The sequence below is a fragment of the Tachyglossus aculeatus genome, chromosome 14 (assembly GCF_015852505.1).
Source record: "Tachyglossus aculeatus isolate mTacAcu1 chromosome 14, mTacAcu1.pri, whole genome shotgun sequence".
Lineage (NCBI taxonomy): Eukaryota > Metazoa > Chordata > Mammalia > Monotremata > Tachyglossidae > Tachyglossus > Tachyglossus aculeatus.
Genome location: NC_052079.1, coordinates 14,353,039 through 14,375,033, shown reverse-complemented (window position 1 = coordinate 14,375,033; position 21,995 = coordinate 14,353,039). Strand labels below are relative to the sequence as shown.

The 21,995-nt window shown below is 42.6% G+C and overlaps 1 protein-coding gene across 10 annotated transcripts in view; it reads left to right on the top strand.

The window, feature by feature from the left end:
* RALGAPA1 (Ral GTPase activating protein catalytic subunit alpha 1) overlaps window positions 1-21,995 on the top strand; it is a 163,888-nt gene that overhangs the window by 108,871 nt on the left and 33,022 nt on the right. For all 10 annotated transcript variants that reach the window (XM_038756186.1, XM_038756184.1, XM_038756177.1 and 7 more), the window contains 5 exons: window positions 1,766-1,837; window positions 2,334-2,457; window positions 3,128-3,283; window positions 13,520-13,678; window positions 14,743-14,870. In XM_038756186.1, coding sequence (XP_038612114.1) covers window positions 1,766-1,837; window positions 2,334-2,457; window positions 3,128-3,283; window positions 13,520-13,678; window positions 14,743-14,870 — 639 coding nt within the window. The remainder of the gene's footprint in view (window positions 1-1,765; window positions 1,838-2,333; window positions 2,458-3,127; window positions 3,284-13,519; window positions 13,679-14,742; window positions 14,871-21,995) is intronic.

The window sequence follows — 21,995 nt, the reverse complement described above, 5'->3', positions numbered from 1 at the left end:
TGAGAGTTTTTTTATTTTTAGGAAAGAGGACAGGCTAGGTTTCTTGTTATGGAATTCAGTAAAGATGCATTCGCACTTAATATACATGTTTATTACCTCTCCCAATCTAAGTGATCTAAATATAAAGCCAGCATGTCTGTCAGCATATATGGGAACTTTCCAAAAGCCCATAGCATTGAGGCAAACCTTTTTTGTGGGGGGCAAAAAAAAGTGGCTTTAGGAGTCAGAAGCTACTCAGAGATCTGATTTTATTGAGATTTGGGCTGGACAAGCATGTTTGTTTTGGGAGAAGTCAAAATCCTTTTCAGGTAGGAAATGCATAACACCCGGGCAGATGTTTGGGGCTAAATAATATTTTTTGCTTTAAAGTCTCCAGTGAGTGAAAGAGGGGAAAATAGCATTTTTCAGTGCCATGTTTGAATGCTGAGGGAGAAATTTAATACATCTAGATATCTGGGCGGGTAAAATCATATTGGCCAAAGACAACCATCCTAATAAATCTGTCTGAAATAGTCTATTTATTTTATTTTGTTAGTATGTTTGGTTTTGTTCTCTGTCTCCCCCTTTTAGACTGTGAGCCCACTGTTGGGTAGGGACTTTATATGTTGCCAACTTGTACTTCCCAAGCGCTTAGTACAGTGCTCTGCACACAGTAAGCGCTCAATAAATACGATTGATTGATTGATTGAGCGAATTACTGTTAGCTTCCCTGGCCAGGCTCTGGTTCGGCTGGTCCATCGGGCATGTCTGGTGCGCTTGGGCCTCACGAGACTTTCTAGATTGGTGATAGTTTACATATGGTGACAGTGTGGACATGGGGAGCAGTATCCCTCTCTCCTTTGTCCCTGGGTGGCAGGGAACTAGGGCCTTAGCTAGGGTTAGGGAGGATAAAGCTTTCTGTTGGTTTTTCGTAAATTGAAAGTTTCTCCTTGGGGAGTCTCTCCACAGGGTACTCTTAGTTATGATGACTCCCAAGAAGGGATTTAAAATTTTAACTAGAACAAATGAAACCACATTTCCTCCCCAGCCCCCTAGTTCCTCTACCCAAGAGTGACAAAGTGTGGGTCACTGTTCCCTTCATTCTACTCGACCGTGACTCCCGTTGTATTTATCCAGCACCCGCTGTGAACACAGGAAAATGTGAAATGTGAACAATGCCCTATAAAGCAGCTGTATGAGAAGAAGCGTGACCTAGTGGAAAAAGCACACCTGGGTTCTAATCTCGGCTCTGCCACGTCTACTGTGTGACCTTGGACAAGTCACTTAACTTCATCTATAAAATGGGGATTAAGACTGAGCCCCAAGTGGGACATGGATTCTGTCCAACCTGATTACCTTGTTTCTACCCCAGCGCTTAGAAAAGTGGCTGGCACGTAGTAAGTGCTTAACAAATGCCTTTTTTTAAAAAATATAAAAAAGGCAGAAGGCCGTGATTCAACCTGTAGTTTTCGTGCTTTCCAAGTGACAGTTCAGTATTTCAAAGTATAGCAGTGATAGGAATAATAACCTGCAAAGGGGAAACAGTAGTAAATCCTAGATAGGATTTGGGATTCTTAAGAATCTTATTGGGGGTTGTAGTCTGCCCTGGGAACATATAATGAAGGGTATTCATTGCCGGGTTTTATTTTAGGGTCTGTTCATTTGTGTGTTGTGGTATTAAAAGGCAAGCAAAGTGTAAAGTTGCAGTAGTAGAGTGGGCTTTGTTACAGAACTGTCATGTCGTTCTTTCATTGGTGGTGAAAATGTTTATAAATCTCTTACCTAGGAGGAGCTTTCATCTATTGAAGAAAAATGAAAAGCTTCTTCGAGAGCTGAGAAACCTCGACTCCAGACAGTGGTAAGTTCTTTATGAAAATGAATACAAAAGTTTTTCTAACATCCGTAGCCAATACTTTTATGGTGGAAAGTTAGTTTCAGTCAAGTGTGATTCAAGAGAATTCTAGTTATAAGAATAATAGTAATGGCATTTATTAAGTGCTTACTATATGCAAAGCACTGTTCTAAGCTCTGGGGAGGTTACAAGGTGATCAGGTTGTCCCTTGGGGGGCTCCCAGTCTTCATCCCCATTTTACAGATGAGGGAACTGAGGCCCAGAGAATTGAAGTGACTTTCCAAAGTCACATAGCTGGCAATTGGCAGAGCCGGGATTTGAACCGCTGACCTCGGACTCCAAAGCCCAGGCTCTTTCCAGTGAGCCACGCTGCTTCTGGGCAACTGTCAATATAGGATGTATTGAGAAAAGAACGTGATTGCATTCAAATTTTAGAAGGCTTATTCTTTCCAAAAATGCTCAGTACTTGGTCATATTCTGGCACGATCTTTTGGTTTTCCAGCCGGGAGACTCACAAGATTGCAGTATTTTATGTTGCCGAAGGTCAAGAAGACAAGCACTCGATCCTCACGAATACTGGAGGAAGCCAAGCATATGAGGATTTTGTGGCAGGTCTTGGATGGGAGGTAACTAATTTGTACTAATGCGTACCGGACTTTAGATTCTGATTCATTCTGTTTCCATAAATGAAAGGGAGCTGGCTTTTCCTCCCTTATAATTTTATTTAGAACAGTATAAACCGTGGGGATTTCCAGTTGGCCCTTGTTGGGATCACTAGCTCAGCAGCCTTAAAAGGGGTAGCTTGGGCTCTTTCTTCGTCATCAACAATGGTATTTGTTGAGTACTTACTATGTGCAGTGCACTGTACTAAGCGTTTGGGTAAATACAGTAGTGCAACAGAGTTGGTAGCCACGTTCCCTGCCCGGCTTCCCCCCAGCCTTAATGATTTGCCATGGACACGTTTTGGGACAGTAGAAGTTGCCCGCACACAGGCACAGATTGCTTTCCTAATTATCCCCTGTTAATTGTGGGTCTCAGGCATTTCAGGTAAAACTAATAGGGTGAATGGGTTACCTCTGACAACTGTATGTGCTGCAAAATTGATCTGTTTCAATCAATCATTCGTATTTATTGAGCGCTTACTGTGTGCAGAGCACTGTACTAAGCGCTTGTACTAAGCTTGTACTTGTAAGAGCTTGTACTAAGCGCTTCTGCAGGCTGTGTGCGGATTGGTTGGGTCCTGGAATCTGAATTTTTTTGTTTGCTTTTTGAACTAATATATGACTTTGCTCCTAGGTAAATCTGACAAACCACTGTGGTTTCATGGGAGGATTACAGAAAAACAAGAGCACTGGCCTGACTACTCCATATTTCGCTACCTCTACAGTGGAAGTAATGTTTCACGTATCAACCAGGATGCCTTCCGACTCTGATGACTCTTTAACAAAAAAAGTAAGTGTTCCAATGCAAGTGTTTTGCATATGAGTTTAAGGAAGATTGTTGAATCAGGTCTTAGAAAATGCAGCAGCACAGCCAAAGACTAAATCTAGGTGCCCAATCTGGGAGAAACTTTCCGTCAATTTCATTTTTTCAGCTATATGGATAGAAATTCATCCAGAGTTGCATCATCCCTGAAAAAATAACGAGGCACGAGGAAGGATATCATGCTGTTTCTCCATTCTCTCTTTCTCTCTGTGTCTTTTGTCTTCTCTCCCTCTCCATATATTTCTATCTTTATCATTTTCCTTTTCTCCCCGGGCCCTCCCCTCCTCTCCTGTTTTTATGAACTCTTCTTTTGAGATCTCTGGCTGTTTCTTCTCTCCATTCACCTGCTTTTTGCCCCTCTACTCTCTCTATCCCTCTTTGTTTCCGCCTCTTGGGGAAACATTCTCATTTCACATTCTCCTTTCAGTCTGCCATTCAACTTCCTCTCTGTCAACTACTTTGAAACCATCACATGTGATCTCTTCCATTTTCTCCTACTTCTACAACAACTCTCATCCTTCCCAGCCACCTGCGTTCAAATTCTACTCTTTATCTATGCTTCTGATTCCATCCCCTCTCACTTTATAAAAACACTTGCTCCTACCTTTCTTCCCTCCCCGTTTTCCTCAGCCACTTACTCTCTGAAGAAGATTCCTTCCCTTCTGCCTTCAGATGTGCTCACATCTTCCCTGTATTAAAAAAAAAAATTGGATCCCACTTGCACCCTCCAGCTTTCTTCCCATCTACCTGTCCAAATTCCTCAAACTTCCTGCCTTTCATGCCCTTTCTTCCAAATCTCTTGACCCGCTACAGACTGGTTTCTACCCTGAGAATGCATTCTCCAACATCACCTATCTTCCTCCTATCCAACTGGCTATACTCTACCCTAATCCTCCTGACCTCTCAGCCTGGAAACAAGTGACCATCCCCTTTTCCTCGAAACACTGTCTTTTCTGTACTGGTTCTCCACCTATTTCTCTGGCTTCTCCTCAATCAGTCAGTCAGTGATATTTGAGTTCTTAATATGTGCAGAAGACTCTTCTTCCGTCTCTTACCGGTAACTATGAGTGTCGCTCATCAGGGCCAGTTGAACTCTTAAGGAGCAGCTTGGCTTAGTGGCAAGAGCACAGACTTGGGAGTTAGAGTTTGTGGGTTCTAATCCCGGTTTCGCCACTTGTCTGCTGTGTGACCTTGGGCAAGTCGCTTAACTTTTCTGTGCCTCAGTTACCTCATCTGTAAAATGGGGATTGAGACTGTGAGCCCCATGTGAGACAATCTGGTTACCTCGTATTTACCCCAGCACTTAGAACAGTGCTTTCACATAGTAAGCACTTAACAAATACTGTGATTAGTTATTATTATTATTATTATTATTATTATTATTATTAACCCACCTGTAGGCCAAAGGCTATTAGATTTTGTGTTGCCCCTGAATACAAGTATTTTTCATAATATAAAATTCAGTAATCACAATACTGGTATCAAGGCTGGTAACACTACATGAAACTTGTCTTTTAATCAATCAATTGTATTTATAGAGCGCTTACTGTGTGCAGAGCACTGTACTAAGCGCTTGGGAAGTACAAGTTGGCAACATATAGAGACAGTTAAAACATGTGAAATGAAGTTTTAATTTAAAATAGCATACTTCTTTCCTTAGAGCAGCTAATAATAATTGTGGAATTTAAGCATTTACTATGTGCCAAGCATAGTTCTAAGCAGTAAAATAGATAGGTTGAACACAGTCCTTGTCTCGTTTGGGGCTCACAGTCGAAGAGGGAGTGAGAAAAGGTATTGAATCCCCATTCTACAGAAGAGGAAACTGAAACACAGAGAAGTTAAATGATTTGCCCAGGGCCATAAAGCAGACAAATGGCTGAGCCGGGATTAGAATCCAGATCCTCCGACTCCCATGCCAGAGCTCTTTCCACTAGGCCACACTATAAATCACATTTTATAAATTTATAAAAAAAATATGATCTACAGTGTGTGTATACTTTTCTTCAGGCACGTAGTTATGGATTTATTTTGGTGAGCCCTTCTGTCTCTCCTCCCACTACCCCTTAGACTGCAGTCCTGAGCTACACCGTTTAAACTCTTGTATTAATCCATCCTGTACAGTAACTCAAGGCTGTTCTGGACCCCCAAGCACAGTCAGTCAGTCAATATTATGTGCAGAACATTGTGTCAAATGCTTGGAAGAATGCAATCTAATGGGAAAGACAGATGAGATATGTACTTGAGGTACTGCTTAAAAAAAGGACATGACTCTTTTGAACATATCAAATGTGCCGTGAGCAGTTGTGGGTATTTATGTGGTGCCAAAGTGTTGGAGAAGCAGTGGGAGGGATATAAGAAGGAGAAATTAGAAATTAATCAGGAAGGGCCTCTTGGAGGAGATGTGATTTCAGAAAGATTGTGAAAATGGAGAGAACTGAATTTGAAGGGGAAAAGGGTTCCGGGCAGAGTGGAAGATGTGAGAAAGGAGTCAGCGAAAGGAGAGAGGAGACCAAGGTATAGGGAGTAGGTAAGCTTGAAAAGAAAGGAGAAGTGTGAGCTGGGTTGGAGGGAGACAACAAAGTGGATAAGAAAAGAGGAAAGATAGTTAAAGCAGCTGTCTGCTTGCTTTCCCAAGACCTCAGATGAGGGAGCCAAAGGAATAGGGGAACTACAAAATGTACCCCAATTCTCCTTCCACCTTCTAGTTCCCCTCCATCACTCCATAGAGAGTTGTGAGGGCAATTTTGTGGCCTTAAAACAGGCTGGGAGATTTACCCATAGCCCATGAATTAAAGGGAGTGCCCTCCCCACTAATTTAAGGGATCGCAAAAGATGGGGGGGTTATGACCTCAGAAATACCTGGATGGCAGCTTCTGCCTTGACAGACACAATCTCTCCTGTGCTTCTTCTCCTCTTCCCTCCTAGTTCTCCCCTGTCTCCCAATTAATTTTGCTTTTGTGCACTCTGACTTCCACAAGCCCCTTGATATCCTAGTGCAGAAGTCTTTCCCCGGGGGTTTGGGATCCTGTTTGGGGAAAAGTTTTATAGACCGATCATTTCCATTGTCGTGAGGAAGGGGGAGGAAGCCCATATCCTTAACTGGAGCAGACTGTCTTGGCAGTCCGATCCCCTAAACTAAAAAAAGAAAAAAACAACAGTCTCTGTATTGGTATTTATTTCTCCAGAATTAAATAAATTCCACATGAGCGATAATAAGTTGAAGCCTCGAACATGTGTCCTATTACGAATGAACAATTGGCTATCATTAGGCTGCGCCCTCTCTCCTTTGTCCATACATCTTCAGATGTGTTAATCCATTCAGCAGACACATTAATGAGCACTGTTGAAGTGTAATATTGGAGGAAGTGAGGCTTGTTGACCTCAGCATGGAGTTTAATACTTCTAATGAAATTAGATTGTCGTCAGTCAGGATAGAGAAATAGCCGTGCCTCTGGCCAGCTCAAATTATTGATGGCTTTCTTGTTCCTTGTGTTAAAGTTGGGAAAAATTCACTTAAACCCACTTTATCGAAACCAGTATAGGATCTGACTGTTCATTTGAAGGGTCATCTTGCAACTTTTATAAAATTGTTTTCAAGATTGTATATATTTGTGAGGGAGGCAACTCAGTCTTATCCTTTAGCTTTTTAAAATTCACTTGACTTCTTTAAAGCAAGAAGATTTGCTCCTTCCCCTGCCTCAGATTGCAGTTAAATATCGTGGGTTTGATCACAAGTGATGGTCAGAGGTTTTGGGGGCTCTCTTTTCTGGTTGTACCTTTTCTGGGGGCGGGCATGGGGGCAGTTGGTGAGGCAGTGCAGTGTCTTTTCCCCCTTCAGTTCTCAGACTCCACACCCCTAGCCTCTGTGCTGCTTTAACTGCTCTCTTACCTCCAGGACCGGTTTTCTGGGATCCTGCCCCATCCTCTAGGCTATAACCTCATTGTGGGCAGGGAATGTGTAGAGAACCAGCGTGGCGTAGTGGATGGAGCACGGGCCCGGAGTCAGAAGGTCATGGGTTCTAATTCCGGCTCTGCCACGTGTCTGCTGGGCGACCGTGAGCAAGTCACTTCACTTCTCTCTGCCTGTTACCTCATTTGTAAAAGAGCGATTGAGACGGTGAGCCCCATGTGGGATAGGGACTGTGTCCAACTCATTCATTCAATCAATCGTATTTATTGAGCGCTTACTGTGTGCAGAGCACTGTACAAAGCGCTTGGGAAGTACATATCGGCGACATATAGAGACGGTCCCTACCCAGCAACGGGCTCGCAGTCTAGAAGACGGGCTCACTATTCACCCCAGCTCTTGGTTCTTTCCCTGGCACGTAGAAAGCACAAATACAATCATTGTTATTAATGTATCTGTTGTATTGTTGTGTTGTACTCTCCTAAGCTCTTAGTACAGTGCCCTGCACACAGTAAGCAGTTCATCATCATCATCATCATCATCAATCGTATTTATTGAGCGCTTACTATGTGCAGAGCACTGTACTAAGCGCTTGGGAAGTACAAATTGGCAACATATAGAGACAGTCCCTACCCAACATTGGGCTCACAGTCTAAAAGGGGGAGACAGAGAACGGAACCAAACATACTAACAAAATAAAATAAATAGAATAGATATGGACAAGTAAAATAAATAAATAAATAGAGTAATAAATATGTACAAACATATATACATATATACAGGTGCTGTGGGGAAGGGAAGGAGGTAAGATGGGGGGATGGAGAGGGGGATGAGGGGGAGAGGAAGGAAGGGCCCCAGTCTGGGAAGGCCTCTTGGAGGAGGTGAGCTCTCAGCAGGGCCTTGAAAGGAGGAAGAGAGCTAGCTAGTTAATAAAAATGATTAATTGATTAATCCTGTTCTAGGTGTGCTTTGGGTGCTCCTTGTCTCCAGAGTGGATCCAGTACTTAGCACATAGTAAGCGCTTCATAAATGCCATTATCAATCAATCAATTGTATTTATTGAGCGCTTACTATGTGCAGAGCACTGTACTAAGCGCTTGGGAAGTACAAATTGGCAACACATAGAGACAGTCCCTACCCAACGGTGGGCTCACAGTCTAAAAGGGGGACAGAGAACAGAACCAAACATACCAACAAAATAAAAAATAGGATAGAAATGTACAAGTAAAATAAATAAATAAATAAATAAATATGTACAGCCATATATACATATATACAGGTGCTGTGGGGAAGGGAAGGAGGTAAGATGGGGGGATGGAGAGGGGGACGAGGGGGAGAGGAAGGAAGGGGCTCAGTCTGGGAAGGCCTCCTGGAGGAGGTGAGCTCTCAGCAGGGCCTTGAAGGGAGGAAGAGAGCTAGCTTGGTGGAGGGGCAGAGGGAGGGCATTCCATTATTATTATTAACCATGGCTAGAGGCTTGTCCATGGCGGCGAGCAACAGAGCCAGGGAGAGGGAGGGCCCTTGGAACCAGCTAGAGGCTGGTCGATGGTCCAGTTTGGCCTGGCCAAGTTACCTTCAGACCTTTCCGAGGCCAAACTGCCTGGACCACTGACCAGCCTTGACTGGCAAATTGCTGGTTGCCGGACCTTTCTGCAGAGCCTGGCGATGCCTACTTTAAGGCAGCGTGCAACATACTCTGTTGGCCTTGTAGTCGTGCGGTACTTCTTCAGCTCTACCTGCACCATCAGTCGGAAGAGGCCTAGGCAAAACAAAGCAAATGAGATTCCAATTTCTATCTACTCCACTCCATCACTCATTTTCCAAGCGGTAGCATCTCTCCCCCACGCAGATTTGTGTTTGGGCCCATTTGCATGTGGTGTGGGAAATCCTTTGAGATTTCTTGGCTAATAGCAGAACTACTGAGTGTAAGCAGCAAGCCTGTCTAACCAGATAAGGTTCTTTGCCTCTGGGCTTCACTGTCCTCAGAGGATCCAGATAATGGGTATCTGGATGCAAATCCACCTGAAAATCCCTATCTCATTTAGCTGTGGTTGCTGCTCAAAAATGCATGTAAAAAGCAAATATGTGTTGGGTGGCAGGAATGTCAGCACATTGTCTAATTGCCGAAGTAGCCTGATGATATTGCAACTTTGGGAAAGGAGAAGGGGCTTTCAATAATCGAGTGTATTGTTAATACAAAGCAAAATATTTTAGGGGGAAATGACTACATCCCGAATCCACAATGATTATGAGAGATTTTGCTAACTCTGTTAACAATTCAAAAATCATTCTTGTAATTCATACCTGAACATTCTCAATAGAATCCTTGCCTCAGATGTACCTACATTTGGCTCCTCTTTAATGTCCCCCAGGGAGCTAAAAGGTGTCGGAAGAGAAAAACATTTACACCACGATTTGCCTTAATATAACGACCTTTTCAAAACCTGCCAAAATAGGTTACACTCTGTTTAATGAAGCCATTCTCTAAAAATATGGGAACAATCTTGGGCAAGTCACTTAACTTCTCTGTGCCTCAGTTACCTCATCTGTAAAATGGGGATTAAGACTGAGCCCCCTGTGGGACAACCTGATCACCTTGTAACCTCCCCAGCGCTTAGAACAGTGCTTTAGCACATAGTAAGCGCTTAATAAATGCCATCATTATTAAATGGCTTAGCCTTATGCTTGGGACTGCATACCGCCTCTCCATTATGGAAATGGTATAGCTACTTTTCAAAGATCATTTTTTCCTTAAACTTTCTAAAGCAAAGTTTTCCAATTTTGTGAGACAAGACAAAATTTGAGGAAGTTTGTCCTAAGTGAAGAGTACAGTTGCCTGATTTCCTCATTTCTTTAAGATAAGTGGGTACTAGAAATTGTACTTAATTTTGGCAAGAGTTCAAGGGTTAATGCAGCAGATAAATAAAAGGAATTTTCTGTAAATTGAGCCCTGCATTATTTCACTTGTCTTGTCTTTCCAAACCTAACTCATTTAATTTTAAAAAGTAAATACTTAAATTCTTCCTGACAGTGTGCTCAGCTTTTACTATCGTTTATTACTTCAATTATACTTGGTATCACTTAGAACAATCTGCCATTTGGAAATCTCAGTATAGCCTGCAGCTTAGTATTAAGGTCTGGCCGGTATTGTAACATGTACAGCATATGACATTAATGTATCAAAATTAGATTGGATCATCCCTCCCGGTTAAATTTATTTCACATTTCTTTTGTATTCGGTTAACATAAACCTATTACGAAAGCTGACACATGGTGGTGGCTATATAGTAAGGATATTTTAAAGTATTTTGATTGAAAAATGAAATTTCAGAGAACATGGCCTTTCTGGGTTGGGCAGTGTCTCTTGTGCTTTTTAAAAATATCACATGGGAGGCTGAGACCCAGGTTTATTGTACTGAAGCAGCACGTGTATTTATTTCTCATATTGGTATGAGCATTTTCCCTTTGGCTAAGACCAGCAATTTTCATTTTTGAATCCCATCTCACATCTTCATTTCAATAAAAATATTTATGGTTCCAATGAACTGCATCATGCAGTTTAGGCTAAAATGATATTCTTGAAGATTACATCTTTTTGGTGTGTTTAGAAAATTTCACTTCTCCCTTTAAAAATCCAGGAGTAAATCCTCTGGATCAAATGTTATTGAGAGGGCTATAGTCAGGTTTGTAAATTTTCCGTGACTTTTGTTTCATTGCCCCATGAGAGGAAGGTGTAACAGCTGAAATTTTAGGGTTTACAGTTGACTAATTAACAGGACTCCTAAAAGGTTTGATAGCCAAAGAAATTGAAGCTGTGGGCTAACATGAATGAGATTTTGGGATACTCTATTGTTTACCCCCATTGACTATAGTTAGCAGTGGAACCTCCTGCTCTTTACAACCATTAAAGAGGATTTTTTTTCCAGTAGTCTTATAGATTGTTCCGTACAATAAGAGCGAGTTCAAAGCTCACGCCAATTTTCCTGGGAAAGCATGCATTTCTAGACTGTGAGCCCGCTGTTGGGTAGGGACCATCTCTATATGTTACTTGTACTTCCCAAGCACTTAGTACAGTGCTCTGCACACAGTAAGCGCTCAATAAATACGATTGAATGAATGAATTTCTAGAGTATACTTTTCCTTCTTGAAAACCAATAGCAAAAATGACGTTTCAATGGTCCATATTTCGAGCACTTCAAAAAAGCTAGTTTGGAGAAATTAAGGGCTATATTAGAGTTGCTACAGACTAAGATATTAGGTGAATTGTAGATGCTATTGGTTTCTTCTCAGGGTACTTCTCAAGACAAGCTCCGGTCTTACTTAAACCATTTTGAGTCCATGAAATATTTTCTGTTTCTGCAAACACTTCTTCACGCAGAGAATAAGCCTGTGTAGTTTGGTTTTGAGTGAATTGATAGGTAATAAGTTGTTTGAGGAGAAGGTAGAAGGAGCATCCCTAATCATTCAATCAATCAATCAATCGTATTTATTGAGCACTTACTGTGTGCAGAGCACTGTACTAAGCGCTTGGGAAGTACAAGTCGGTAACACAGAGAGACAGTCCCTACCCAACAGTGGGCTCACAGTCTAGAAGGGGGAGACAGAGAACAAAACCAAACATACTAACAAAATAAAATAAGTAATCATAAAACTTTGTCCACTGTGTGACCTTGGGCAAGTCACTTAATTTCTCTGTCCCACAGTTACCTCATTTGGAAAATGGGGATTAGGACTGTGAGCCCCTTGTGGGACTGGGACTGTGTCCAACTTGATTAGCTTGTATCTACCCCAGTACTTGACACATACTAAGTGTTTTTTAACAAATGTCATCATTATAAGCAGCACAACCAGAATTCCTTTCTCTCCAAGCTCCCTTTGGTATCGCCATATGAGAGACTACGTAGAGAAGCTTCATAGCTCAGTGGAAAGAGCACGGGCTTTGGAGTCTGAGGTCATGGGTTCAAATCCTGGCTCCGCCACTTGTCAGCTGTGTGACTTTGGGCAAGTCACTTAACTTCTCTGTTACCTCATCTGTTAAATGGGGATTGAGACTGTGAGCCCCACATGGGACAACCTGATCACCTTGTATCCCCCCCGCAGTGCTTAGAACAGTGCTTTGCACATAGTAAGCGCTTAACAAATACCACCATTATTATTATTATTATTATAAGTCACTTCTCTGTGCCTCAGGTACCTCATCTGTTAAATGGGGATTGAGACTGTGAGCCCTGCGTGGGACAACCCGATCACCTTGTAACCTCCCCAGTGCTTAGAACAGTGCTTTGCACATAGTAAGTGCTTTAATAAATGCCTAGGGCTGTATTCAGAGACAAGGCAGTCGACAGGGAGAGCCTATCCTTGTGGCTGAGTGGGACAGAAATCGCGACCGCAATTCCAGTCCACCCAGTGCACGGGCAGAGCCAGTCCAAAGTTGTGCCAAGGTATCTCCTTCTTGATCCACCTGTCGCTGTTCGAGAGCTACGCCTCTGCCCAAAGTGTCCGTTGAAGGGGAGCAGACCCCTCCAGTGACTGCCGCATACCAGACTGGTGTGTCGGCAGCCCCCCGTTAGCAATTTGTGGAAGGCCACCCCAACCTAATGAGCAGAAAATCCCATTTAAAGAAAAGGTAAATCCATTGCTTTAACAAGGAAAAAAAATTGCCCATTAATGCAACACAGATTGGGGTCAAGCTGAGCTCAGCTGTGCAGGCTGCGTCTCAGGGGGCGAGCTGTCGTTCATCTCGGGAGGGCTGCCCTCCGCCCGCTGTTTGACGGGGAAGAGGGGAGGGCTATCTCCTTCCCGGCTAGCCGGCAGCCACACACGGCCACGTAAATTCTAGCGCAGGGCCTGACTGCACAGCAATTCAGAGCCATTCACCCCTCATGTCTCTGTCACAAGAATCCCTCCTGTACGCCCTTCAGAGAGCCACGTATGGGCAGTGTTGGTGCCAGGTCTCCTTTTATGCCCCCCATTTAGCGATCCTTCTCTGAAAGTCGACATGAGCCTTAGGGCAAACTGGCAAACTGTGCTGGGAGCTCAGTAATTGCCCCCACTGAGGCTGCAGGTCAGAAATCAGTCAAATGGGAAGCCGCTGAATTCATACAGGTTCAAAGAATGAACTCATTCCATTCCCCTTTTATTGGTTTAGGGGGTCTTTTTCTTGTGTGCATTACCTCCTTCAACTCTGCGCCACGTGTTATAGAGATTTGTAAGTATTCCGAGGGCACATCCGTGCGTCTCGACTAGTGTGTCCTAAACAACACTTCAAAGCTAAGACTGATTTCTGGGTTTTTTAGTTGAGACATTTAGGAAACGATGAAGTGCACATCGTTTGGTCGGAGCACACTCGAGACTACAGAAGAGGAATTATCCCCACCGAATTTGGTGACGTCCTCATTGTTATATATCCAATGAAGAACCACATGTTCAGTATCCAGATCATGAAGAAACCCGAGGTGAGGACTTTTCTTCTGCAGTTCTCCATGGTTTTTTTGTTGTTGTTTTTTCTGTATTTTATATAAAATGCCCAGGTCACCAGAGGCCTTTAAAAAATGATGTCCCTGAATATCAGAACAGTGAAATTAGAGGACGCGGGAGAGAGGCCAATCAGTAGTATTTACTGAGTACTTAGTGTAGGTAGAGCAATGTACTGAGTGCTTGCGGAAGTAAATTAGAGTTAGTAGTTGGTGGTCACTGCCCTCAAGGATCTTCTAATCCAGCAGCTAGGAGTAGTAACAAATTCTGGCAAGAAGGAGGAGGAGACTGACTTGGTGACCCTAAAGGAGGTAGGAGCTGTCAGAAGCCATAGAGAGGAGGCAGCCTTCCTCTCCCGCATGAGCAGTGACCTTTCCCTAGGCTTCTCCTTGCCCTTCTGGGGCTGCGTAGGCCATTTTAGGGGCAGAATTTAGGAGTGGCTTCCTATGATGATTCTGCACAGCCTGCCCCAACATCTCATTGCCAAACAGCATAGGCTTACCTAAGCCCTTTCATCAACCGACATCAAGAAAAGGGAACTTGCACCCTCTTGGCTTATTCCAAGTTGCCAATTTGTACTTCCCAAGCGCTTAGTACAGTGCTCTGCACACAGTAAGCACTCAATAAATATGACTGATGATGATACCAGTGTCTATTAGTTCAAATTGTGGCTGATATCGTTAGCGGTCTCAAGACCACTAGAAGAGAACTAAATGCACCTGCTTCCCAAGTTGAATTTTTGCCTTATTTGACCCTCTTCCTTCCCTCCTCCATAAAAAGTCACAAAAATAGGACTGTAAGTGAACTGTGTAATTAGTAACATGAATTGAAACATATAGCACATGACCGCTTACAAGGGTATCGTTGATTTTTGTTGTTGTTGTTGTTTTTCAAAAGGCCAACTTGAATTACCAGGAAACATTTCCGATCACTCTAAAGAGAGGCTAAACGGAAGGAAGTGCAACAGTGTGGCGATTGCTTCTGTTTACTGATCCGTATGGTTCAGGTTTGCCTTAGGGAAATAATCTTCTTCTTTCTGATTCAGGTTCCATTCTTCGGCCCGCTTTTTGATGGTGCTATTGTGAATGGAAAAATCCTTCCCATATTGGTCCGGGCCACAGCGATCAATGCAAGCCGGGCGCTGAAATCGTTGATCCCATTATACCAAAACTTGTATCCTTTTCAAAAAGTTCACTCTTTCCCTTTAGATTTAAGCAGGCGAGTGTGGGTGTACGGGTGTTTGTGTGTAATACATTATAAAAATGTTAAGTGCTTAAACATGCATCAGTGATATTGTTTAGTCTTTCAAATGTGTGCAAAGGATTATCAATCCAAAAATGACATTCACATTTAATATGAGGGGGTTTTTTGTAGGGGGCAAGGGAATTTGCTATTATAAGGTTTCTGATGTTTTATAATGGCAGGAAAGCAGACCTGGTAAATTCAGATTTTTCAACTCAGAAAAAATTGGCAGCACTAAAACATTAAAATGTGTACAAGTCAAAATTAGAATTTTTCAAATTTTAAAATCAGGTTTGACACTGACCCATTTCATTTTTAGGTCCATGATCCTTAGTCACAGGCAAGCCGAGGAACACTGGAAAGATAAATCTGGACGTTGAGTAAGTTTTCAAATACACCATAACTCTCAACAGGCTAGTAAGATCATCATAGTAGAAACTCTTCTTAAAAAGAGATGAAAATTTGTGGACATAGAAATGGGACTTGAAATTTGGAAGGAACCTTCCAAGAAAATTGTAAGATGGAGCTTCTAAACTGGGTTTAACTATATGCTTGATGTTTGCCTAGCTAAAGTGAAAAGTCTATGCTTTTCCAAAATTTCTAATTTTCCTCTGTAAACTATGCTTCTGAGTGCATATATTTGGCCTCAACCACTATTTTTAGTTTATGGTATTGAACCAAAGAGCTTAAACTTATTTTTTTTTTTAATTTAGCTTGTTCACATTCACATAAATTGGAGATTTAGTCCCATCTTCTGGTTCTCTTTGTCATTCAAATTTAACTCCAGGAATCTTCCTGAATAATTTTCTCTGTTCTTTCACTTGGTTATAGTACATACTGATGGGTACATTGCATCTGATTGTGTTGCCCTGGTCAATAATAATAATTGTGCAATTTGTAAAGTGCTTACTCAATGTCAGGTATACTCTGTACTGTGTGTTGAGGTAGATTCAAGATAATGAAGTCAGATACAGTCCCTTTCATACCTGGGGCTCACAGTCTAAGCCGAAGGAGCAACATATATTTTATCCCCATTTTATAGAGAAAATAACTAAGGCCCAGAGAAGTTAAGTGACTTGCCCAAGTTTACACAGCAGGCAGTCGTGACACTGTGGCTGCATTTTGGTCTTGTTTTTGTTTTGTCGGGTTGCAAATATTGCTAATTAGAAGGGGCTCAAATTAATGGTGAACATTTGAGCTAAGATTCAGAAAGCCGAGGTTAACTGGAGAGGGTTGAGACAATGGACTGAATGTGGGACCGTGAACGATGTGGATTTCCTTTCTAATGAAAAGTGCTTTCTTTCACTCTTTCAGTTGGGTAGTGGCCATGAAAGAATCGAGGTAGGTCAGTGAGACACAGCCTTGGGTATAGCCAGATAATGATGAGGAAATGGACCACTCGGTCCTAGCCATAAGAACCATTCTGGACAGGAGGAGATTTTCCGGGAGAACAGAAGGAAGTGTCTTGGACCCAGTGAGTTAAAGGTGCACTTTGATAAGCATTGGTGACGATGAGCTGATGCTTGGCATGGAGCCACGAGTAAACCATCGCGGTTTTACATACCAATGCCACGTGGTGTAGTCAGTTTACTCCATATTTCAGCATCACCATCCATACAAGGATTGAAATCTCCCTTAAGAATGAGCTTACCAGGTATCGATACCCTTCAATCAGGACATGTGCCCTCACAGTGACAAACACCAGTGAGAAGAAAGATTGTATGAGGTCTAGAGAGACCCATTTTAAAATGTCCCTGTTTCCCTCCATTTAAGAGATGCACATTTCTAGGATTCTCACTTCAAGTACTTGCTGCCTGGAGGGTTGAGAAATTAGCAGCCTTGTCTTATCAGTTGCCATTCCTAACTTTTCACCAAGGTAAGATGAATTTCAAACCAGTTTTTTCTCCTCTGCCTAAGGTAGCATCTCTCTGTCTCTCGTATCAATCAAGAAGCCTCTCTAGCATTTCTTTGAATCTTCAACCAGTATTTAAAGAAAGGATAACATTCTTCAAGACTTCGTGAAGCCTAAACGTTCGATTGTACACTTATTGGTGTAATTCAAAGAGCACAAAGGAGGGCTGTAACAGGGACTCTGCCCAGAAAATGAACGTAATGATTTCAGGTCAGCCTCTCTTGAGTGAACTGTAAAGGGAATTTAGGTTCTCCAAAGGTGCTAGCCTCAGCAGGTTATCATTTCTGAGTCACTTACAAGGTTAGTATTTATGAGGGTTTCTGGATTGCCTACGGAGTCATATGGCTGACCAAACGATCCTGGAATCACAAAGATTGCACAAAGACTTTGATGTTTGCAGCACATCAAATTGAGAAGCCCAGGGAGCTGCACCAGGACTTCTGCAATTTTTGGAGACCGTATGAAAACATTTGACATCTTGGGTAGATGGGGCCTGTAGGATAACTTAGCTGCCCTGAAAAGTTCACTGAAATTCTAAGACTACTTAATGAGGGCATGACTGACTGTATCGATAATTGTGGTACCTGTTAAGTGCTTACTATGTGCCAAGCACTGAAGTAGATACAAGCATCAGTGCCAGAAGGCCCTGTCCAATCCATTCCCCAACTGCCGGGGGGCAAAGCAGGGATTCATTCATTCAGTCTTATTTATTGAGCACCTACTGTGTGCAGAGCACTGTACTAAGTGCTTGGGCGAATAAATATAACAGTAAACACATTTCCTGCCCACCACGAGCTTCAGTCTAGTAGGGGAAGCATAGGGTGTATAGTAGCTTAGTCCTCTTCAATTCATACAACACAGCCTTGCTGGAGGATGCAACAAGAGACTTGGATGCAGCTGTTTATTAGACTACACTTATGCTCCTCTGGGAAACTCTTCTAATTCAAGTAGTAGCGATAGTATTTATTGAGCGCTCACTGGGTGCAATCCACCTTACTAATTGCTTGGAAAGTTGATAGCAAAGTGGCATGTTCCCTGCCCATTGAGAGCTTACATTCTAGCAGGGGAGAGAAAAGAGTATTCACAAATAGAGCAGACATAATAAATAATTGAATTGAAAATTCATTCATTCAGTCGTATTTATTGAGCACTTACTGTGTGCGGAGCACCGTACTAAGCGCTTGGGAAGTACAAGTTGGCAACATATAGAGAAAATTGAATAAATATGCACAAAAGTGTTGAGAGGGATATAAAAACGTTCATTCGATCGTATTTATTGAGCACTTACTGGCTGCAGAGCACTGTACTAAGCGCTTATAGTGCTAGGGATGCCTACTTGGTTTCTTCTATTAAGGATGTTAGTTTGAAGAGCTGTGGTCTCAGGTTTGTGGAGGGAGGGGAAAGAGTTTCATGCTAAGTGAACAGCTTGAGCAAGGGATTGAGGTAGAAGAGTTGAAAGTGAAGCCCAGCTAGAAGGTGGGCTTGAGAGAAATGAATGAATCAGTCAGCCGTATTTGGGTGCTTACCATATGCAGAGCACTGTATTAAGTGCTTGGGAGAGTACAATATGAAGAAGGTTAATTGGGGGATGGCAGGTGAAGAGAACAAACACGTTAGGTGGAGGGAGTTGGCAAAGAGCCTTAATGCCAATTGCCAGTTTTGTTATTTTGTAATGTAGAAGGAAAGGGGAAGCCAGTGGAAGATTTTGAGGTGAGGCAAGATGTAGGAGATGATCCTTACTGTGAATAGTTAGTATAGATTGGAGTGGAGAGGGGCGGGAACCAGAGAGGGGATTGAGGAGGCTGATACCGTAATCTAGTTGTACGTATCTATTCTATTTATTTTATTTTGTTAGTATGTTTGGTTTTGTCTCCCCCTTTTAGACTGTGAGCCCACTGTTGGGTAGGGACTGTCTCTATATGTTGCCAATTTGTACTTCCCAAGCACATAGTACAGTGCTCTGCACACAGTAAGCGCTCAATAAATACGATTGATGATGATGATGATCTGACCAGAACTTGTGCCAAGCTGGGAGCTGTTTAGGTAGAGAGGAAAGGGAGGGAGAAGCCAGCAGATACTGTGTAGGAATACAACAGACTCAAGTAGACTTTGAGCATTATCAGAGGTCCTAGAGACACCAATTCAAAAATTGCCATCTGTAAATGACTGCACCCTAGTGAAGCACACCCAAGAAATGCAGTATAGGTCCTACATCGAACTCCTTGAGCAGTTTCACCATCACACGCTTTACTGAACAAACAACAAAGTCGTGGAATAAAAATCTGAATTCTCATGTTGAAGCTCTGCTCACCTCAACCCAGTTGCTGTGGGTGAAACCTCTAAAGAGAATAGGCAGATTTAGCAATTGAATGGTGAGATGAGATTTGGAAATGAAGCAAGGAGGGTGAGATGAGATTTGGAAATGAAGCAAGGAGGACAGGGGAAATATTTTAAGAATAGAGTCGAACAAAGCCTCGGCACTGCATCCCAGTTGAAAAGTTGGCATCAATTGCCACAGAGATGCCCTAAAATTGAGAAAAGAGTGGTTCTTCAAGGTGGTATTGTGAAAGGATTGTAAGATGAGGAGGCCATAGCACCCAGTACTGCAAACAACAAATAGGACAGCACAGCCTGAGACAGTCTTTGTGGTGCTAGGCAACCACATAACCTTACACCACCAGCCTTTCCAATTTTCCCCAAATTTTGATCAAGTGCATGTAGAGAAGCAGCGTAGCCTAGTGGATAGAGCACGGCCTGGGTTCTAATCCTGGTTCCACCGATTGTCTGCTGTGTGACCTTGGGCAAGTCATTTAACTTTTCTGGGCCTCAGTTACCTCATCTGGAAAATGGGAATTAAGACTGTGAGCCCCATGTGGGACGTGGACTATGTCCAACCTGATTAGCTTTTATCTACCCCAGCGCTTGGAACAGTGCCTGGCCCGTGGTAAGCACTTAACAAATACCATAAAAAAGGAAATATTTTGTCAGTGTTCCAGTTTCAAAGGTGAGCTAGGATACTCTCCCAAGTGCTCAGTACAGTGCTGTGCACACAGTAAGACCACAGTAAATACCACTGATTGATAAGAAAACTCATCTTAAAATACCTGCCCAGCTATTTTGAATTCTGTTTTCTCCTGCCTCATCTTCCCATTTTACCTCCTGCCATCTCTTGTCACTTTGAGTCTTCACCCTGTCCTCTCAGTAGTTATCTTCATTTCACCGCTTTATTTCCGACGAGGGGAAAATAAAAACCCACACTGATTCTAAAATCTAAGCTTTTAGGTTGAGGGGTTGGTTTGATTTTATTTGATTTACTGTTTTATATGGAGCTGCCCAGGAGAGGAGACTATGCTGGGAAATGGCACTAATGTTTGTTGTGCTTTTTGAAGTAACATCTGCTCTTGTTTAATTTTTCCATCTTCTTCTTATCCCAGAACTATGAATAATGTCTCTAACTATTCAATAATCTAGCATGTTCTGAGAACACTTTATAATTCATGTGCCAGTGAAAGGGGGCAGATCTCTTATTTAATTAAGAAAAGTCAGAATCTCTCTGGTGGATGCAGACACTGGAACCAATGAGCGACATTTTAACAAAAGAAAAAATGAACCGTAGCAATTCCTAGAGGGATTCTTCATTAATTATTACCACATGCCAGGTATTAAATGTCCTTATTAGATAGGCAGGGCAGTGCGGCAATATTTACTGTTGGTGGCACTTTAGAGTATTTGGTTTTTGATTTTTCTTCCTCCTTGTCTAGACAGTGCATCACACGCATCAAATCAAAATGTGGAAATGTTACCTATGCTAGGAATTCAAGCAACATAATTGGGAATGGTGAGGAATCAGAAATGGGACATCGTCCAGACCGAGTGTGGAGATGGTGAGATTGAGTGAGAACCCAAGAGCCTGAGCTTCTTTCATCCTAGATCCTCCATTGTTCTGTTTAACTCCTGGAAGATTTTCTTGCTATCAATAAATTGTATTTATTGAGTGCTTACTATGTGCAGAGCACTGTACTAAGCTCTTGGGAGAGTATAATACAATAGAATTAGTGGAAACGTTCCCTGCCCCTAGTAAGCTTACTTGCTACATTTTTGGTAAGTCACTTATTAAGGACTTATTATGTGCAGAGCACTGTACTAAGCTCTTGGGAGAGTATAATACAATAGAATTAGTGGAAACGTTCCCTGCCCTAGTAAGCTTACTCGCTACATTTTTGGTAAGTCACTTATTAAGGACTTATTATGTGCAGAGCACTGTACTAAGTTCTTGGGAGAGTATAATACAATAGAATTAGTGGAAACCTTCCCTGCCCCTAGTAAGCTTACTTGCTACATTTTTGTTAATTCATTTATTAAGGACTTATTATGTGCCAAACTCTCTACTTGGGTGAAACACTGGGGCAGATATCAGATTTAAAATAAAAAACAAACAAACAAAAGTGGACTTTTTGCAAGTACATGGAAAGCAGTGATTTCCCTAATAGAGGAAGATTCACTTTCCTCTCCACAATTTCCGTCTTGTCCCAACAGCAGCCCCAGACCCAAAGATCCACAACTTTCAGCCGTTTTCCCTTGCATGTCCTATTCCGGTGTAGCTGCTCAGCATCCTCAATCAGTGGTATTTACTGAGCATTTAGTGCATGCGGAGCACTGTACTAAGTGTCCTGCCTGCAGAGCTGGATGGCAGGCAGTGCGGATTATGTGGCGGTCGTCAAGAAGATCAGTCTTTCATCTCTGGACCTTGCCATCACTTTGGCCATCGCCCTCCCACCGTCCGCGTCACCAGCATGTATCAAGCCGTTGCAAGGGCCACTGCACCCTCCTAGGGTCGCTGACAGTGACAATGTCGGCAGCAGTGCTTGTTGAGCACTTAGTGTGTGCAGAGCATTAGACTTCCATCCCTGGGGAAGAGCGGGAGGGAGGAATAGGTGAGAGACAGGAGTGTCAGAGAAAGGTAAAACAGTTGGTTGAGCGGAGCAAACAGTGAGGGCTGGGGAATAGAAAATGAAAAAGAGCTCGGACTGTAAGCTCGTTGTGGGCAGGGAATATGCCTATGAATTCTTCCATATTGTCCTCCTCCAAGCGCTCAGTTCAGTGCTGTGCACACAGTAAGCTCTCAATACCGTTGATTGATAAAG